Consider the following 19,541-nt stretch of genomic DNA (forward strand, 5'->3'; position numbering starts at 1 on the left):
CCTTTTTTTTTTTTTTAAATTAAGCGGCTGAAAGGACCAGGCTCTGAAGGGAGAAAGGAAGGGCTAGAATCCGGTTGGTTCTGGTTTGAAGAAGGGAAGAGACGGAACCTGGTAGGGTTTTTGGAGAACAGGGAACACACAGGTTAATACCGTTGGATTTGTTGGTGGGGTATCCATGTTGCAGAAAGGGCGGGGCCGGGCACTTGCAGACGTGGAAAGAGGGGGGAGCTGTGTTGGGGAAGGGGCGGTGCAGAGACTTGCCGCAGAACGGAGGGAGGGGGCTTATTAAGAGGAGCGGAGGGGAGGTGCGGAGAAGTACTGCAGAACAGAGGGAGGGGGCATATCCGAAAGGGGTGGTGCGTGGCTGTACTGCAGAGGAGGGGTGGGCGGTGTTGGGGAAGGGGTTGTGCGAAGCAGTACTGCAGATCGGAGGGAAGGAGCCAGTGTTGGGGGAAGGGTTGGACCGGGATGTGATGCAGTTAGAAAGAGGGGGTGAGGGGTGGGACCGAGGTGTTTTGTTGCTCTGAGAGCAGGGGCTAGAGAGGGTCCAGTCCATCAAGGCGCATGCGCACTGGGGGCCTCGAACGGGTTCGTCTGAGAAAGCGGTGTGCCAAGGGGGGGGGGCTCTGTTTGGTGCGCATGCGCACTCTCAAATTGCAGTAGGGGGCGTTCGTAGGTGCAGGGGCGTTGTCATAGAACTGACTTGCCATCTTGGAAAAATAAAAACACTGCTGGTGGCCGGAAACCAGACCGCCTGGGTTTCTAGGTGATGAGAACCCAGGAGTTGAACGGTTTGGGGTCCAAGGTTAGGTGAGACCCTCCCTGCCTTCAAATGAGGCAAAACCTCTGATGAATCTCCCTCTCCTTCTCTCCCTCCTTATCATTCTCCCCAAATTCAGCCTATTTCTCTCAGGCTCAGCTTTTACTTGGCTTTCCAGAAAGATGGATAGAAGAAATGACTATGGTTATAGAACAACGGTGCTCCAGGTGAGGCCTCTCTGCATTCTTATCAGGCTATCTGCCCTATCCTGAGTTAATTGCATGTGAGCCCCCCACCACCCTGTATTAGCATAATTGCCTGCCTAATCTGTCTCAATTCTCCTTTGCATGGTGGAAGGGGAGGGGGAGGAGTGGAAAACCTGCCTGATTGTATCACCCCCTTCAATCAAACACCGTTCAGAAGAAAGAGAAGCTTTCTGGAAAGGGGTGGGCATAGGGAGGCAGGTAGCCCAAAGGATCATAATCCTAAGTGTGTAGGGCCCTCTGCCTCCCTCTGGGAGCCTGGGGCTTCCCTTCCCTCCAGATGTACAGACTGAGACCACAGAAGAGGACAGTGTCTTGCTGATGCATACCCTGTTGGCGGCAACCAAGGACCCACCTGTTACCAACCGACCTAAGAAAAGCAAGACCAAGAAGACTTCTCTTAAGGCTGTTACTAAGTCTGCACCTGCTGCCTCTCCAGTCCCAACTGCCAATGAGATTGCCACCAACAAGCCCAAAATAACTTTACAGGCTTTAAACTTGCCCATGCTCACTCAGATCAGCCAGTCTTCAGCTACTACTGAGGTAGCCAATATTCAGGCTTCTTCAGTCACTGTTCAGCCTAAAAAAGCCAACAAGACAAAGAGAGTTTCTGCCAAGGTAGCCCAAGGCTCCCAGGCCCCAACTGGGAGTGAGGGTGTTACTACCCAACTCAAGTCACCCTTGCAGACCCTAAACCTACCGGTGATTTCACAGACTATCCAGGTTCCAGTTGCCAGTGAGTCAGCCAGTTCCCTGGCCTTGATAGTCTCTACCAAGCCTAAGAAAGCTTCCAAGGCCAAGAAGGCTGCCAATAAGACCATAGCTAGTGCCACTGAAATCTTACCAGCTCCAACTACTATCCACATAGCTACTACCCAAGGCCAAATTACCAGCGAGACAGCCAATATCCAAGCTACAGCAGCCTCTATCAGAACCAAGAAAGCTCCCAAGGCCAAGAAGACAACTGCTAAGGCCCTAAATACTGACACAGAACATCTAGAGTCTCCAAATTCTACTGAGGCAGTGAGCAGGCAGATTGAGGCCACAGCAGCAGCTCTCCGGCCCAAAAAGCCCAAGGGAAAGAAGGTTGTCAATAAGGGCCCAAATTCTGCCTCTGAGATCACTGAGGCTCCACCCACCACTCAGATGGTTACAAACCAAACCATAGTAGCTACTATTCGAGTCAAGAGAGGGTCTAGGGCTCGAAAGGCTGCCACTAAGGCTCGGGTACCTGAAAGCCAGACCCCAATTGCTGACCAGGGGGCTCAGATGAAGATGGCTGCCTCTCAGACCAGCATAAGCGCCCTTGAGACTCAGGTTGCTGCTGCTGTCCAGGCCCTGGCAGATGACTATTTGGCTCAGTTGAGTCTGGAGCCCACAACTAGGACCCGGGGCAAGAGAAACCGAAAGGTGAGATCTCTGACAGCATCCTTAAGTTTGTAATTCTTTTCCATTCCTGTTTTCCTTGTTTGCTCATTTCTTCTATAAACATTTACTGAACCTTATTACTAGTCCCTGTGTTCATATAGGATATGGGAGATGCTGATAAGAATGGAATATAGTTTGTGACCCACTAGCAGTTCACAGAGTGGTGGGGAAGTAAGATATCTATATACTTAGGTATAACCTGTATGTAATTCACCCTGTGTTTACATAGTGGTCACCATGTTCCAGACTTTGGGTTGGGTACATTTACAAAAGCCATGCCTTTTTATCTTGAAAGGGATACAGGGACCATAAGTTCTAGTTTTACAGATAAGTAAACTGAGTCCCACTGAAGTGAAGTTACTTGTCCAGGGAGTACAGCTAGCAGAGTCTAGTGATACCCAAGGAAGCAGAGCTGTCCCAGGCCCTTAGGTTATTCTAGCCTGAACAGGGCAATTAAATTTCTGCCTGGAAGACAGTGGAAGAAAATCCCAGGACTCTGGGTAGCCAATGGCAGGGTCAGGCCCCACTGTAGGGGGGAGTCGAAGGGGACTTGCTGGAAGAGACAGCCATATCTTTCACCTGGTAACTCGGGACCTTTCTTCTTTCTCGTGATGAAGTCCAAACATCCAAATGGGGATGAGAGAAGTGGCAGTAATTATAGGCGGATCCCATGGGGCCGGAGGCCTACACCACCACGAGATGTGGCCATTTTGCAAGAAAGGGTAAGAATCCAATGCTGCCTCCTCTGTTTTCTTCCTCTGCCTCTTTTCTGCCATCTTACAAGTATATTGAGATCTCACCATCTTTCCCTTTTTTCAGGCAAATAAATTGGTGAAATACCTGTTGGTTAAGGATCAAACAAAGATCCCCATAAAGCGCTCAGGTAGTGTCCTACCAATCCTCCTCTTTGAGCCACCCCATCCCATAGTCTGGGGTTAATCCTTTACCTTTATGGCTTGCTTATTCTCTGATATCTCTACCATTGCTTTCCTCCTACATCATCAGAGCTAGCATCTTTTAATAACCTAGTTCAAGGCTCTGATTGCACTGACCCCACTGGGCTGACAAAAGGGCTATAGTTGGAGCTGGGTTGTGTCTCAGTGGTAGAGCACTTGCCTAGCATGTGTGAGGGAACTGGGTTTGATTCTCAGCACCACATATAAGTAAAAATAAAAATAAATAAAGATCCATCAACAGCCAAAAAAACCCATTCTTTTTTTAAAAAAAAGGGCTGCAGCTCTATGGCCCATGCTCAGACCAGGTGTTCCTACCTCTCCCTTCTTGTAGACATGCTGAAGGATGTCATCCAAGAATATGATGAATATTTCCCAGAGATCATTGAACGAGCAAGCTACGCTCTGGAAAAGGTGAATGGGCAGCCTGGGGTATGGGTGCACTGAGGAAGCCTTGAATGGAACAAAGGTATACAATCACAATCTCCTTCTGGGGAGAACCACAGAGGTTATCACTGTACAGATGGGTCCAAAGAGGAGCATAGACCAGCTATGGGTCGCACTGCTAGTCAGGGGTAAAAAGCACAGTGAAGACCCAAGCCATTCAAATTAGTCCTGGCTTCTGTCTGCTGCTAGATGAATATTTCAGATGCTCACCTCTGTGTCTCCTTAGATTCACACAAATCACAAAGATAATGTTGATGAAAGTAGTACATTTATTGCATGTTTAGCGTGCTGGGCACTTAGTTATGTACTTTACATGCATTACCTCACTGATTGTGCATATATATAAAACCCCCAGTTATATGGGAAGCTGCCTAATGCCTGGGAAACTCATTGATGACTGAATTAAATTTTTGTGATCTCACAAGCTAATATTTTGTTTGACAGATGTTTCGAGTCAATCTGAAGGAAATCGATAAGCAAAGTAGCTTGTATATTCTGATCAGCACTCAGGAATCCTCTGCAGGCATACTGGGAACGTAAGCTGGGAAAGGGCTAGGGTCAGAGGGGGCTTCTACTTTCATCCATGGCACTACCCCTTTCTTGCTGTCTCCTCCAACATCCTCTTCTTGCTCTCTCCTCCAACATCCTCTTAGAGGATTGGAAAGATGGATCCTAAAAAGACCCTGTGCCAGCTCCTATTCATGGTTGGAGACCCATACACAATAGCAGTACATGATTATGATTGACTGAAGGGTGTAGGAGGCTGGGTTGGACATTCCTGCTATCAGGCTAGTTGTCTCTCCAGATAGAAACTTCCCAGGAAACCAGGCCTGTTGTTGCCTGTTTTCTTCCTACTGAGTGCCTGGCCTTGCCTTGGCAGAATGGTTCTCATGGGAAGGCTTCCTAATGTAGGTGGATCATGATGCTCCAAGGACAAGAAAAGGTTGAATATACTTCTGCATATATATCTTTGTGTAGTGCTTACTCCTTCCTTCCGTGCTCTGGGGATTTAGAAAAGAAAAAACTGCTGTCTCTGTCCTCAAGGAGTACACAATCTAACTGAGAATGCTAGACTTACCCCTAGGAGGTAACCAGTCCAGGCAAGGAATGACCACGAATAGAATCATGGCTTAGACTTGAAATCAGAATTGCAGAATCACTATAGACTCACATGAAAGAAACCATATCATGGCTCCACCTCCCAAGATCATGAGAAGTGGCATCACTGGGGTTCTGCCTAGAATTTGCTCAGGTATGAGGGCTCTGGGAGAGAAGGGACTCATATTGACTGGGTGCCTGTGTTGTGCCCAGTTGACAGGCATTCCTTCATTTTCATGGCAACCTGGGGTGGGAGGTAGAACATGATTTTCCAATTTTGCTGAATGTGAGACTTTGACTCATGGGTCTTAAGTGCCTTGCCTGGGGTCACATGGAGTTGTAAGCACAGACAGGACAGAATTCTCCAAAATCTGAGGGATCTGGGAGAGTCTAGACTTTTGAGCTGGCTGGTGTGTCTTGTATGTGGCTCCAGGACATAAACCTTCTCTGTCCTATTATTCCTTTAGGACCAAGGATACACCCAAGCTGGGTCTCCTCATGGTGATTCTGAGTGTCATTTTTATGAATGGCAACAAGGCCAGTGAGGGTGAGTGGCTGGGCATACAGCTGAATGGGTGGCTGTGCTCTGAATTCCATGTGTTCATTTTCTGTCCCTGTCCCCTCTTGCCTCCCCTTGCAGCTGTCATCTGGGAGGTGCTGCGCAAGTTGGGGCTACGCCCTGGGTATGATTGGGCTCTCTCAGCGCTTGCTGTCCGTGTTGTCCTTTGGCAAGAGAGGACGGTCCCAGGATTGCATCAGCCTGGTGGTCTGGTGGCGCGGGTGGGGGGTGCTGGGCTGGGTGGATGGGAAAATGATTCTGAACTCTTTACTCCCTTTCTCCTTTATGTCCTCCATCTGTTCTGAGCTGAGATGTAAGATAAACCTTCAGGGATCCCTGAGAAAGAGCCATCTGGCCTCCGGCTGCTTGCTTCTTCTAGTGGCTATGTGCTCACTACTTTCTTCTCTTCGTTGAGACTGCCCCATGTGCTAGAGAGGTTTCCTTCCAGTTGGGAAATGCCTCTGCACTAATCTGGGCAGTTTTGGTCTGTGTTCATGGGTTATTTTTCCCATTGCCAGGGTGAGACATTCACTTTTTGGGGAAGTGAGGAAGCTCATCACAGATGAATTTGTGAAGCAAAAGTAAGTGGTGTTTGGGGGTTTTATTTGACCCTGATGTGTTCTGGGGGTGCTAGTCTAGTTCAGAAAGTGTTTAGTCAGTGCCTTCTTGATGCTGTCTTTAGAGGGATGAGCATCTTGTGTTCTAAAAATGAGTCCTGTCTGAAATTCCCATGGAGGGACATATCCAGGACTAGGAACAGACCAACACAATGCCCTTGCAATGGGGTGTGCTCAGAGCAGGGGGCCTGAAGAATGGCTTCTCTGTTTACAACACACCCAACAGCAATCTGGGTTTACTCCTCACAGGTGGCAGGATACATTGGCCTTCCTGTGACATCATGCCCTATATATATACCCCAGGTGCCTTTGCACAGGGTCATTGGGAAATGGTCTTGGAAGGCCAAGACCATGAACTATGTGTGGGAATGAATCTTGGGCTGGAGAGTCTTGGAAATACCTCTGTAGGGGCTATTTAGCATTTGTGTAGAAGAGGTTGTCATATGAGACCTAGTGGTTAAACAACAGGTTTGCTTGGCTAGAAGTAAGATTTGTTTCCTTTCCAAGGTACCTGGAGTATAAGAGGGTCCCCAACAGCAGACCACCTGAGTATGAGTTCTTCTGGGGCCTGCGCTCTTACCATGAGACTAGCAAGATGAAAGTCCTCAAGTTTGCATGCAAGGTAACATAGCTGCCTGATTTGGCATGTTAAGGGAATGGCATGTCTCTGGCTGACAAAGCCTGTGTGTAGTAATAGACAGGTACAGAACAACCTGCAGTTTATATGTAAATATATGAAGCCTCATTAATATCCCAGAATGTTGCTGGAAATATAGTTTACATTGTTTTATTCATTCCTATGCTTTGTATTAATTAGTTCAGGCTTCTATAACAAAATATCATAAATTGAGTGGTTTAAAAACAGAAATTTGTTTTCTCACAGTTATGGAGGCTGAGAATCCCAGATCAAGGTCCTGCACAGTTGGTTTCTGGTGAGGGCTCTCTTCCTGGCTTAGAAAAAGCTGCCTTCTTGCAGTGACCCTTCTTACAAGGACACTAATCCTATTGGATGAGGGCCCCACCCTTAAGACCTTATTAACTAACTATAAATTACCTCTATAACAGCCCTATCTCCCCAAACAGTCACACTGGGCATACTGTCATTTCCCATATTATGAATGAAGACACTTGGGTTCAATAAAGTTAAATAACTTGTCCATAATTTTATTGTTCCTAAGTTATCAGAGCTGAAATTAGATCCCAGGACTGACCCATGACAGAGCCTTAATAAGAATTTTAAAAAATTAATGCTCTTAATTTTATCCAAAGCTCTTAGTAGGTGCTTCACATATCATTACAAAGGTTCTTTTCTTTATAATGATTATTATTTCCATTTAAGGTGCAGAAGAAAGACCCCAAAGACTGGGCTGCTCAGTATCGGGAGGCAGTGGAGATGGAAGTCCAAGCTGCAGCTGTGGCTGTGGCTGAGGCTGAGGCCAGGGCTGAGGCAAGAGCCCAAATGGGGATTGGAGAGGAAGCTGTGGCTGGGCCTTGGAATTGGGATGACATGGATATCGACTGCCTAACAAGGGAAGAATTAGGTGATGATGCTCAGGCCTGGAGCAGATTTTCATTTGAAATTGAGGCGAGAGCCCAAGAAAATGCAGATGCCACCACCAATGTCAACTTCAACCGAGGAACTAGCACCAGGGGTGGTTTCAGTGATGGTGCTAGTATTAGCTTTAATGGTGCACCCGGCCCCAGTGATGGCTTTGGTGGTGGAGCTGGTATTACCTTCGGAGGTGCACCCAGCACCAGTGCTAGCTTCAGCAATGCAGCCAGCATTAGCTTTGGTGGCACATCCAGTACCAGTGCCAGTTTCAGCAGTGCAGCCAGCATTAGCTTTGGTGGTGTACCCAGCACTAACACTAGTTTCAGCGGTGGAGCCAGCATTAGCTTTGGTGGTGCACCCAGTACCAGTGCCAGCTTCTGCAGCACAGCCAGCATTAGCTTTGGTGGCACACCTAACACTACTACTAGTTTCAGTGGAGGAGCCAGCATTAGCTTTGGTGGTGCACCCAGCACTAGCACTAGTTTCAGCAGCACAGCCAGCATTAGTTTTGGTGGTGCACCCAGCACAAGCACTAGCTTTAGTGGAGGAGCCTGCATTAGCTTTGGTGGTGCACCCAGCATCGGCACCAGCTTTAGTGGGGGAGCCAGCATTAGCTTTGGTGGTGCACCTGGCACCGGCACTAGTTACAGTGGTGGAGCCAGCATCAGTTTTGGTGGTGCACCTTGTACAAGTGCCAGTTTCAGTGGTGGAGCCAGCTCTGGCTTTGGAGGCACGCTCAGCAGCACCACAGCTGGCTTTAGCAGTGCACTTAGCACTAGCACCAGCTTTGGCAGTACACCCACCACAAGCACTGTCTTCACTGGCGCACTTAGCACCAGCACTGGCTTTGGAGGCACACTTAGCACCAGTGTATGTTTTGGTGGCTCTCCAAGTTCTGGTTCCAGCTTTGGTGGCACACTCAGTACTAGTATCTGTTTCGGTGGCTCTCCTAGCACCAGCACTGGTTTTGGTGGTACACTAAGCACCAGTGTCTCCTTTGGTGGCTCTTCTATCACCAGTCCTGACTTTGGAGGTACACTAAGCACCAGTGTCTGCTTTGGTGGCTCTCCTAGTACCAGTGCCAGCTTTGGTGGTGCACTTAATAGCAGTGCTGGCTTTGGCGGTGCCATCAGCACCAGTGCCGGCTTTGGTGATGCCATCAGCACCAGTGCCAACTTTGGCAGTGCACTCAACAGCAGTGCTGGCTTTGGCAGTGCCATCAGCACCAGCTCCAGCTTCGGTGGTGCACTCAACAGCAATGCCAGCTTCAGCAGTGCCATTGGCACCAGTGCTGGCTTTGGTGGTGCCATCAGCACCAATACTGGCTTTGGCAGTACACTCAATAGCAGTGCCGGCTTTGGCAGTGTCATCAGCACCAGTGCCGGCTTTGGAGGTGCACTCAGCAGCAGTGCCGGCTTTGGCAATGCCATGAGTACCAGTGCTGGCTTTGATGGTGCTGTCAGTACTAGTGCTGGCTTCAGTGGTGCACCAAGCACCAACCCTGGCTTTGGTGGTGCATTCAGCACCAGTGCTGGCTTCAGTGGGGCACTTAGTACCACTACTGACTTTGGCAGTACTCACAGCAACAGCATTGGCTTTGGCAGTGCTCCCAGCACCAGCGTCAGCTTTGGTGGTGCTCACAGCACCAGCCTCTGTTTTGGTGGAGCTCCCAGCACCAGCCTCTGCTTTGGCAGTGCATCTAACACCAACCTATGCTTTGGTGGCTCTCCTAGCACCAGTGCCTGCTTTAGTGGTGCCACCAGTGCCAGTTTTAGTGATGGACCCAGCACCAGTGCCGGTTTCAGCTTTGGTAATGGGTTAAGCACCAGTGCTGGATTTGGAGGTGGACTGAGCACCAGTGCTGGCTTCGGTGGCAACCTAGGCACCAGTACTGGCTTCGGTGGCGGCCTAGGCAGTGGCTCCGGCTTCGATGGTGGCCTAGGTACCAGTGCTGACTTTGGTGGCGGACTAAGCACCAGCGCTGGCTTCGGTGGCGGACTAGGCACTGGCACTGACTTTGATGGTGGACTAGGCACCGGCACTGGCTTTGGTGGTGGATTAGGTACCAGTGCTGGCTTCAGTGGCGGACTGGGCACCAGCACTGGCTTTGGTGGCGAACTAGTCACCAGTGATGGCTTTGGTAGTGCACTGGGTACCAATGCTGGTTTTGGCAGCACACTTGGCACTGGTGTGGGTTTTAGTGGTGGCCTCAGCACCAGCGATGGCTTTGGCGGTGGGCCTAATGCCAGCTTTGACAGAGGACTGAGTACCATCATTGGCTTTGGCAGTGGTTCCAACACCAGCACTGGCTTTACTGGCGAACCCAGCACCGGCACCAGCTTCAATAGTGGACCCACTTCTATTGTTGGCTTCAATAGTGGACCGAGCACTGGTGCTGGCTTCTGCAGTGGGCCAAGCACTGGTGGCTTTGGTGGTGGACTGAGCACCGGAGCTGGCTTTGGCGGACCGAGCACCGGAGCTGGCTTCGGTGGTGGACTGGGCACCAGTACAGGCTTCGGTGGACCAAGCAGCAGTGCTGGCTTCGGTGGTGGACCAAGCAGCAGTGCTGGATTCGGCGGTGGACCGAGCACCGGTTCTGGCTTTGGTGGTGGACCTAATAGCCTTGGTGCCTGTGGCTTCTCCTACGGCTAATGAAGTTTCAGGTGAATGCCATATTTCCATAGCCAGAGTCCATGGGGTTGGGTATAATATTTGGGATATTATATTTAGAAGAAACCATGAGGGAGGGGGGCTGAGTGGGAAGATGAAGGCAATGAAGGAAGTATGAGAAAACAGTATATTTGGTCCTAAAATGTTTTTGGTGTTTCATTTTCAGGTTTATTCCCCATGTTTACAGACACCACTAATAAATTGCAGCAGTCTTTCCCATGGAGCCAAGGTACAGCCTTGGAATCTTTGTCCACACAGCAGTCCTAAGCAGCTACTACCAATCAGCTGAGGGTGACATGCTTTGAAAAAAATCTGTTCACTGTTCTTGCTTTCTTGTTTGCTTTCTGTGTACTGTCATATTTTGGTATTAGAGTTATTAAATTTGCAAAATGAATTGGAGTTTTTTTTCTTTTAATTTGCTTAGGTAATTGTGAGTGACACTTTGGGTTTGTAGAAGAGCTAGAGATCAGCATAGCTCTTTTGGGAATGTGGGGTCCAGCTTCAGGCTAAAAGGCAGGTATTTCTTCAGTGGGGGGAAGCCTAGGAAAGCATGGCAAACCCGAGGATAATAGCTTGAAAAAAATACGAAGGGGGGAAGCCAAAAGCAGAATGCAAAGAGAAAGAGTTCTAGAGTGTAAGTACAGATTCGTTTTGAATTATCTGTAAGAATGGAGGGACAGAAGGGGGGGCAACTAGGGGTAAACATGGAAACAAGGGACAGTTTTCCTGGATTAGGAAAGTCTTAAGCATATTGTAAAGACTATGACACCAAAACCAATAGAGAGGGCCAGAAGGTAGATGGAAGAGTCAGGAATTGACAGAAGTAGTCCAAGAGGGTGGGGTGGGATAAGGTACCAGAAAATAGAACATGACTATTGAACAGGATTTAGGCGTATGGAAGCAGATGAATATAGATCATCATCATTTTAAGCAGTGATCTACAACCTGTAGTAGGTCTCAACAAAAATGGAGGTATGAATTATTTAGGGTTTGGATCTCATTGGGTGGTTATGATGAAAGAACAAGAGAACAAAGGCAGCAAGTGTGTGAATAAAGTCTTTTGAAGACTTTTTACCACTGGGTCACTTGGTGCTTGTCTCATAGTTGATGTATAGATAGTAACTTAAGAGGCAGACCATAGGACCCAAGCTGGTTAGGGATGGAAGAAAACTGAGGCAGAAGACTGATGAGTTGGGACATAATGGGGAAGTCAAAGGACTATACTCTTGATGTACAAATACTGCCCATTAAGAAATACCACATGTATGCCTACTGTGTGGAGGTGTGCTATTAGGGACCCTATGAATGACAGAGTTGTGAAGACTCATGAATGAGAGTGGAGTGCTTGAACTCAAGGTCAGACCGAGGGGATGATGCCAAGATCCATGGGATGATAGGGTGTTGATCACTGGAGTTGAGGGGATCAGAGTGTGAGGCCTGTGTGATGGTCAGTCATTCACATGGACAGAAAACACTCAGGATGGCAACAAGAGTTAGAGAAGATGATCACTTGCCCAAGTGCCAGGTTCTTCTCTGAAAATAGGGATAAAGGTGTCCTGCCCCCATTTACATCAACCACCAAGGAACAAGCTCCACCAGCACTCACAAGGACCTATCTTCTCCCCCATCTTTGCAGGTACTACCCCAAACTCTCAGGAACTCCTCACCCATTCCACATCCACAACACCAGAACTGGGTCAGGATCAGAATCTCGAAAACAATGGGAGAAGTCTCCCTATGACCTTCTCCTATCCTCCTATAGGCAGTAAGAGAAGTCTTTATTGATCAGAGAATAGGAATTAAGAAAGAGCCTCATCCAGAGCTAGGTTGCTCCTTGGTAGTAGCTAGGAACTGAGACCTGTTTGGGAGCTGCTGAGGATTTCTTCTCCCAGTGAGGCCAAAGCCACAATCTTCTCAAAATAGAATAGCAAGGACAGCAGTTCCTAAAGGTGGAAGATAGGACCGAAGCAGTTTGACATCTCAGAAAGATCTCAATAATGGGCAGGGACAGTGTCCAGGGCTTCCTCGGGTTCCCGGGAAATGTCCACATTCTGAGAAGAGAGTGCCCAGGGTTAATAAGAAAGAAGGAGACAGCAGTGTGGGGCCCTAGGACCTCCCCTGCCTCTTGTCCTTACTGTCAGATTCCCCTCTTTCAACCAGCTCTGAGTCCTGACCCTCTTCTTAGGAAGGCCTGGGGGGTGAATCTCAGTGTAAGGTCTTTTGGGCAGGGATTGTCTAGGTGTCTTAGGTCTTGGCTGTATTTCCTACATTTCTGGATTTTTTCCTTCTGGTGATGTGAAACACCCAGGATCTGGGAGGGTGCTTTCACCATGTGCTGTGTCCACATGGGCTTGGGTGTGGAATCTACCTACCTCAGGCTTCTCTCGGTGTGTGTTCACAGCCTCCACATTCAGGTAGATGGACTCCACTTTGCAGCCTCAGAAAAGAATAACCCATGTGTCTGTAAGCCCCCAAGGTGAGCACAAGTCTTTCCTAAAGTTTCATTCCTACCCCCCCATTATCACTCATACCCCAGCTCCATATTGTATACAGATTGTATCTGCTGGTAGGGAATAGAATTCAGATGAGATATGTGATATGTTGGGAAGATGCCACATAAGAAAGAGGCTGCCAATAGGGCATCATCCCAGCTCTTTCCCTATGTTCTCTTGACTTCCAATGCTCATTTGAACATGGGGAAAGAGAAGAGAGCAGATCTGTATGGCCTCCCCAAACTCTTTTTGGCCAGTGAGACAGTGATCTAATCTATGTACGAAGGATGGAGCTCTGTGGATCCTCCAAGTTATGCTAGGTGCAGTGGAGGTGAAACAGTCCTGGGCCACTCCCTTAGGCAATTAGGCCCAAGAAAAGTTTATTTTGAGGGCAATGTGGCTATGGCAACACTAGAGGAGTGGAGATCACAAGGAGTTCAAGGGAACCTGAAGAAGGAGGAACATGCATCAGTGGAGCCTGGGGCTGGCAGAAGAGGCCCAATGCTTATAGAAGTCCCTTTAGATCCATTCCTATGGGTAGGCTACATCCCTACTGCAGGCTTCAGTAGGGCATTGTTTCTTCTCACTCCCCCAACCAGATTTGATTCTGTCTTCTCCCTCCTCATGAACCTTTCATAGCTAACTAATGTCCCAATACAGAATATCAACTACCCAGACTGGTCAACTTTACTTTGGTTCCTTTTGGGGACCCCCTCTGGCCTTCTACAGTTTAGTGTTCTATGCTCAGTGCTTGGCAGAGACAGAAAACTGGAGGCAGACCTGGAATTTAGAAACCATCCTGGTTCTTCCCTATTATGTTACCTACCACCAGTCCCGCCTCCAGCAGAATGTCCAACCACCAACCAGGGGCCCACTCCCTGGACTCTTCAGGGAAAATGGTAGGCAGTAGAGGCATGCTCATGGCCTCTATGTACCTTTGCTTAGATGAGGATGAGGCACTCACCATAAGCCACAGGTGTGAGTTTGAGCACTGTGTGCAGAGGACACTTGAGATAGGGAAGCTCATCTGGAAAGGAGAGGAGTAGGAAGCAGACCTCAGAGACAGTACTGGGCAGGACACCACCTCTCTGGCCACCAGGCTTTCTCAATGCTCCCCCTTTCACTTCCCCTTCCTCAGGTGGGGCTCACCATGGGTGCACGCCTCACATTCTGCAAAGGACAGTACTCAGAGCAATCTACACAGGAAGAAAGGGAGCAGCTAGGCTGGCCTAGAAGTAGGAAGGAAGGATAGCCTTTGAAAAACAGGCATACTATGTGTCCCACAGGAGAGTTGGGCAGGCCATGCAGTAATGGCCACCTCCTCATGCTCAGTGACAATAGGAAATCAAGACAGGCCTCACTCCAGCCCAGCCCAGGCAACTATCCACAGACCTCCCACCACAAAGGCTCACAATTCCCATTGGCAAGTATTTTCTGTGACCATCCAATGTGGCAGAGGTGCATATGGCACTTACCTCTCCCACAGCCTTTTCCTCAGCCTAGGCCTGATTTCTCCTATTATCACACTTGTTCATGGACAAATATTGATTCACTCATTTCCAGTTACTATTATGCAGAAAGTTGTTTTGGATATTTATGTACAATTTCCTTTCTGGGCCTATATTTCCATTAATCAGGTAGTCCTGAGAGGAGGAGTGATTAGGCCCAGCCCATGGATTAGGACACTGGGGCTTTAGAGGAAAGGTGCTAGTCTGAGGTCACACAGCCAGAATATGGCAGTGTAAGAACTTAAAACCAGGACCCTTTGAGTACAAGAGCTTGCTCTGCTCCTGCAGTCTGCAGCTGCTGCCAGAGAGGGGCTCACAGCATCCTGGGGGCAACATACCCACCCTCCCAAAACCCCAGGATGCAATACAGACGGTTCCCTACCTCCTTTCATTTAGCTGGAACATGGTCGTGGCTTTCCATCCCTTAGGCCCATTCTAGGCTTTCAAGGCCTGCTACGTCCTTCCCAAACTCCTGAGACATTAGGAATTGTCCTGGGCATTCATCCTGCTTCTCCTTATCATTTTTGGCAGCCCCTGGGCCAAGGGCTGTTGTGGATGATCTCACTGCACCCTCACCAATGTTCTGTGGTCCTGTTCACCCTCATTGTCTACATGAGGAAACAGACTCAGAGAAGGGAAGGCAACTTGACTAAGGTCTATGACTCAGCTCTGCTACTACCTCAACCAGTGACCTTGACCCAGCCACTTCTCTCTCTGGTCCTTGTTGTCCCCATATTATAGGACAGGATTGGATTGGGTGTACCTGAAGCTGTCACAGCCCTATAGTTCTGTGGGTCTGCACTCCTTGCCATATCATCTCTCTGGGTCTTGTCCCATCACTCACCTGAATAACAGGAAAAAGACTATCTGCCCAGCCCTGCCCAACCTGGCTCCTAGGGCAGATGCAAGCAGCTGGCATGGCCTATGTGTGAAAGTGGGTAGAAGTATAGAAAGAGGGAGGTGCAAATGTTCCTCACATACTTTGTGCTCATTTGAAAGGGAAGGGCCTCTGTCATACACCTTGGATCAACTCTGATCTCTGCCACTGTGTAACCCTATGACATTTGGCAAGCTACCTCACCTCTCTAGGCCTTTATTTCCTTATCTAGAAAAAGGAAATCATGTAGTGTCTACCTGATGTGAACATATCAGAAATCTAGCAGTGCAAGGACCCTTATCACACATCCCATAGCTTATTCCCAGTGAGGAAGTTTAAGACCAGGTGGAGGAAATGACTTATCCAGGGTGTTCTTTCTTTTGAAACTAGCATCATAAAAAAGATCAGGATATTATAGACATATAATACAATTTTGCATTGCTCTCAACCCCCCTCAAAATATCCTAGAAATGCCAAAGCTTCAGCATCTATATTAGAAATAGACTTTTATATGTGAAGGTAATTCAACAGTTCCTTGCCCAGCCACCTGCCTTAGTTTCAAGTTTAGTGTATACTGTCAGTGTATAGGTATTCTGTAGATGCCATGTCTAGATTTTTTAAAATAAATTATCGTTTGAAAAAAAAAATGAAAGAAGAACCACTGTCTTGGTGAAATGATCCCTTTAGCAAAGCAGAAACCTATAATTAGGAAAACCTATAATTAGAATTATGAGGCCATGAAAGGTCCCACTATCACCTGAGGACACCATGCTTCAGAGAGATACTGACTCAGCATTTTAGGCTGATGTAGACTGTTAATGTCAGCTTTGAAAACATTACATTGGAATAATGCTAATAATATCCCTAAACACTTATATGGCCCACACAGTGTATTATGAAGTGTTCTAAGCTATTTACACATGTTTAATGAAATTTCATCATTCTCCCCATTTTCCAGATGAGGAAACTAAGGCCAGAAGGGTTATAGTACTTTGCCAAAGGAAGTACAGTTAGGAATAATAAGTAAAGTTACAAATAATCTAAATCTAGGCATCCTTGTTTTAGATATTGTGCTTTTAACTACTAAGAAATAAACCTCCAATTGTACATATAAAATCACATTCAGTTCCCCACACCAGGAACAGGAAGGAAGATGTTACCTGAACTTTTATCCAGGAAGTAGGCCAAGAGGCACCGCATGACAGCCTGGTGGCAAATCACCAATACATTTTCCTGTCGTTCTAGCTCCATTATAACCGGCTCCAGACGCTGAACCAGATCCTCATAGGACTAAAGGTAAGAGAAATCTTTGGATAAGGGGGATGAGGCATATTAGCCCAGAGAGGAAGAAATCAAACCTAGGAATCAGGAAACTTGATTCTGGGGCTGGGTGAGTTGTTTACCATGCAGTGTGACCTTAGGTAACTTATTTTCTTTATAGGGTCTCAGTTTCCCATCTGTTAAATGGGTGCAATCAATATAGTGGGCAAAATAGCAATAATAATACTCCCCACTACAAGATGTTTTAATTACACTGTTGACACTTCAAAAGAATAAGGGTAATTTCAACTATAGGATTCCAAAATGGAAAACTTGGTAAAAAGAATAAGTAGTGGGTGTAAAAGCTATCGCTGTCCTGAGTGTATTTTACAATCATAGTAACCAAGTGGTTTGAGTTTTTAAATCCTTAAAGAAACAGGATATAAGGCCTTAGGTGTGCACATTGTGGGGAGCTGGGATTAAGACTCTAACATAACTGGGAGTCCCTTAAAGGGCAAACCTTATACCCTATGTAAAATGTAAAATAGAAAAAGTTCATCCATGGGCAAAGGGAAGCAACAAGAAAATGTATCAGTCTCTCCATGACTTTTGGTGGAAAAAAATTCGGAGATGCCTCCTATAAGAATTTACAGTTGCAAGTATTCCTATAGTTGGGTTGGTGACATGGAATTACACTACCCATGTAGGTTAGAAAATGTTTTGATGAGAGTTTAATAAAAAGTGGTCTCAAGTTGTTAACTCCCGGGAGTGCGTGGAAGAAATAAACGGAAATTCTCTCTGGATTTTTTCACCTCAGGCCACCTGGGATTTCCAAAACAAATTCTCACAAATACACAAGGAAATAACCTAGTATGGGTAAGAATAATTAGAAAAACAAGAAGATAATTCTAAAAACTTAAAGGATGCACCATATAAAATAAGTATGTTTGAATTTTTAAGAAATAAAATGATAGACTGTAAGAAATAAGATGGTATCAAATATATGATGCAGATTTCAAAATAAACTAAACAGAAGTTCAGAAATAAAAACTGTAATCATTAAAATTGAAAACTAGCTACGTATGGTATAGTACATGCCTGTACTACATTCAGGAGCAGAGGCAGGAGAATTGCAAGTTCAAGGCCAGCCTCAGCAACATATCAAGACTGTATCTCAAAATAAAAAATAAAAAAAGAGCTAAGGATGTTGCTCAGTGTGTGGCACTCTGAATTCAATCCCCCAAATCTCAAAAAATTAAAAATTAAATTGAAGGTATAAACAGCATTTTATATAATTTAAGAAAGAGTGACTTGGAAGAGAAAGCTGAAGAAATTACTCAGAATGCAGCAAAGATATACAAACAGCTAAAATTAAGAAGAAAAGTTAGGTGATATGAAAGATAAAGGCAAGATTAACATATGTAACTGTATTCAGAAAAAGATAACAGAAAGAATGTGAGAGAATTTGGAAGATATAATATCTGATGGTTTTCTAGAACTGATGAAAATTCCAACTTTCAGATTCAGGAAATTCAACGAATCCTAATTTAGATAAGTAAAATGAAATTGATATCTAGCCATAATTGTGAAGCTCAAAGGTAACAGAGATAGATTTTAAAAGCAGCAAAAGAGGGCTGGGGTTGTGGCTCAGTGGTAGAGCACTTGCCTAGCATGTGTGAGGTACTGGGTTTAATCCTCAGCACCACATTAAAAATAAATTAATAAAATAAAGGCATTGTGTCCATCTACAACTAAAACAATTTTTTTAAAAAAGCAGCAAAAGAAAAAAAACTAACCAAGTTTCTTAGATTAGAAGCCAGAATGGTAATATCTTCAAAATGCTGAGAATCAACTGTCAGCTTAGAGTTTTATTCCACACCAAAGTTTCATTGGTGATTGAAGACATCCCCCACAAATAGTTTTAGAAAAAATAAGGAACTTCCAAAGAAAGAAGGGAAAAAAGAACTCGAAAGGCAGTCTTCAGGTTACAAGCAGCAAGAATGATCAAAGGATTTCATAAACAAGTAGTTAAATCTACTGAGATTTTATCTCACTCCTGTCAGAATGGCAATTATCAGGAACACAGGCAACAAAAATATTGGCAAGGATGTAGGGAAAATGGTACATTCATACATTGCTGGTAAGATTGCAAATTGGTGCAACTACTCTGGAAAGCAGTATGGAGATTCCTCAAAAAACTGGGAATGGAACCACCATTTGACCTGGTTAGCCCACTCTTTGGTGTATATCCAAAGGAGTTAAAATCAGCATACTACAGTTATGCAGCCACATCAATGTTTATAGCAGTTTGATTCACAATAGCTAAGCCATGTAACCAAACTAGTTACCCTTTCATAGATGAAAGGATAAATAAAATGTGGTGATATACACAATGGAATATTATTTAGCTATAAAAAGAATGACTTTATGACATTTCTGGTAAACAGATGGATCTGGAGACTACCATGCTAATGGTAGTCCCCCCCAAACCAAAGGTCGAATGTTCTCTCTGATACATGGATGCTAACTCACAACAAGCGGGGGAGAATAGAAGTTCAGTGGAGTGAATTAAACAAAGAGGAATGAAGGGAAGGGAAGGGGAATCAGAGTAGGAGAGAAAACTGAATGAATATAACATGACTTTCCCATGTACATATATGAATACACCACAGCGAATCTCCACCTTATGTACATCCACAAGACTGGGATCCTAATTAGAATAAGACATACCTCATGTTTGTAAAAATATGTCAAAATATACTGTCATGTATAACTAAAAAAAACAAATAAAAAGAATAAAACATAGACAGGCTGGGCATTGTGGCACATGCCTGTAATCCTAGCAACTCAGGAGCCTGAGGCAAGAGAATTGCAAGTTCAAAGCCAGTATCAGTGAGCTGAGGCCCTAGGCAACCTTGTCCCCCCAAAATAAAAAGGGTTAGGTTTTTTTTTTTTGGTTCTAAAAAAAAAGACCCCTCCCCTCCAAAAAAAGGTCTGACGAGGTAACTCAGTGGTTTAAATCCCCAGTACAAAATAAATAAATAAATAAATAAACAT

At 46.0% G+C, this 19,541-nt stretch overlaps 2 protein-coding genes and 1 non-coding gene across 20 annotated transcripts in view; 2 read left to right on the forward strand and 1 right to left on the reverse strand.

Moving 5' to 3' along the window:
* LOC107159870 (trophinin-like) overlaps nt 1–10,741 on the forward strand; it is an 11,333-nt gene extending 592 nt beyond the window's left edge. For 2 of the 4 annotated variants that reach the window (XM_048796678.1, XM_048796679.1), the window contains exons 2-13: nt 900–987; nt 1,258–2,433; nt 3,069–3,173; nt 3,271–3,334; nt 3,739–3,818; nt 4,296–4,387; nt 5,417–5,496; nt 5,590–5,632; nt 6,027–6,089; nt 6,633–6,747; nt 7,465–10,340; nt 10,514–10,741. In XM_048796678.1, the coding sequence (XP_048652635.1) occupies nt 943–987; nt 1,258–2,433; nt 3,069–3,173; nt 3,271–3,334; nt 3,739–3,818; nt 4,296–4,387; nt 5,417–5,496; nt 5,590–5,632; nt 6,027–6,089; nt 6,633–6,747; nt 7,465–10,329 (4,728 nt within the window). In that variant the 5' untranslated portion in view covers nt 900–942 and the 3' untranslated portion in view covers nt 10,330–10,340; nt 10,514–10,741. Of the gene's footprint in view, nt 1–899; nt 988–1,257; nt 2,434–3,068; nt 3,174–3,270; nt 3,335–3,738; nt 3,819–4,295; nt 4,388–5,416; nt 5,497–5,589; nt 5,633–6,026; nt 6,090–6,632; nt 6,748–7,464; nt 10,341–10,513 lie in introns of those variants that run through there. The other 2 variants (XM_048796681.1, XM_048796680.1) reach the window with 2 other exon arrangements.
* On the forward strand, nt 6,291–6,419 carry LOC125614253. Its single transcript, XR_007344864.1, has one exon. It is a non-coding gene; the product is annotated as a small nucleolar RNA SNORA11 (small nucleolar RNA).
* The window catches only part of Pfkfb1 (6-phosphofructo-2-kinase/fructose-2,6-biphosphatase 1), a 54,161-nt gene continuing 45,080 nt past the window's right edge, over nt 10,461–19,541 (reverse strand). For 7 of the 15 annotated variants that reach the window (XM_048796688.1, XM_015506516.2, XM_048796685.1 and 4 more), the window contains 4 exons: nt 16,385–16,514; nt 13,804–13,866; nt 12,720–12,784; nt 10,461–12,398 (listed from right to left, as the gene is read on the reverse strand). In XM_048796688.1, coding sequence (XP_048652645.1) covers nt 12,339–12,398; nt 12,720–12,784; nt 13,804–13,866; nt 16,385–16,514 — 318 coding nt within the window. In that variant the 3' untranslated portion in view covers nt 10,461–12,338. Of the gene's footprint in view, nt 12,399–12,719; nt 12,785–13,165; nt 13,287–13,803; nt 13,867–13,893; nt 14,069–16,384; nt 16,532–19,541 lie in introns of those variants that run through there. The other 8 variants (XM_048796687.1, XM_015506515.2, XR_007344858.1 and 5 more) reach the window with 7 other exon arrangements.

The sequence above is a fragment of the Marmota marmota genome, unplaced genomic scaffold (genome assembly GCF_001458135.2).
Source record: "Marmota marmota marmota unplaced genomic scaffold, marMar, whole genome shotgun sequence".
NCBI lineage: Eukaryota > Metazoa > Chordata > Mammalia > Rodentia > Sciuridae > Marmota > Marmota marmota.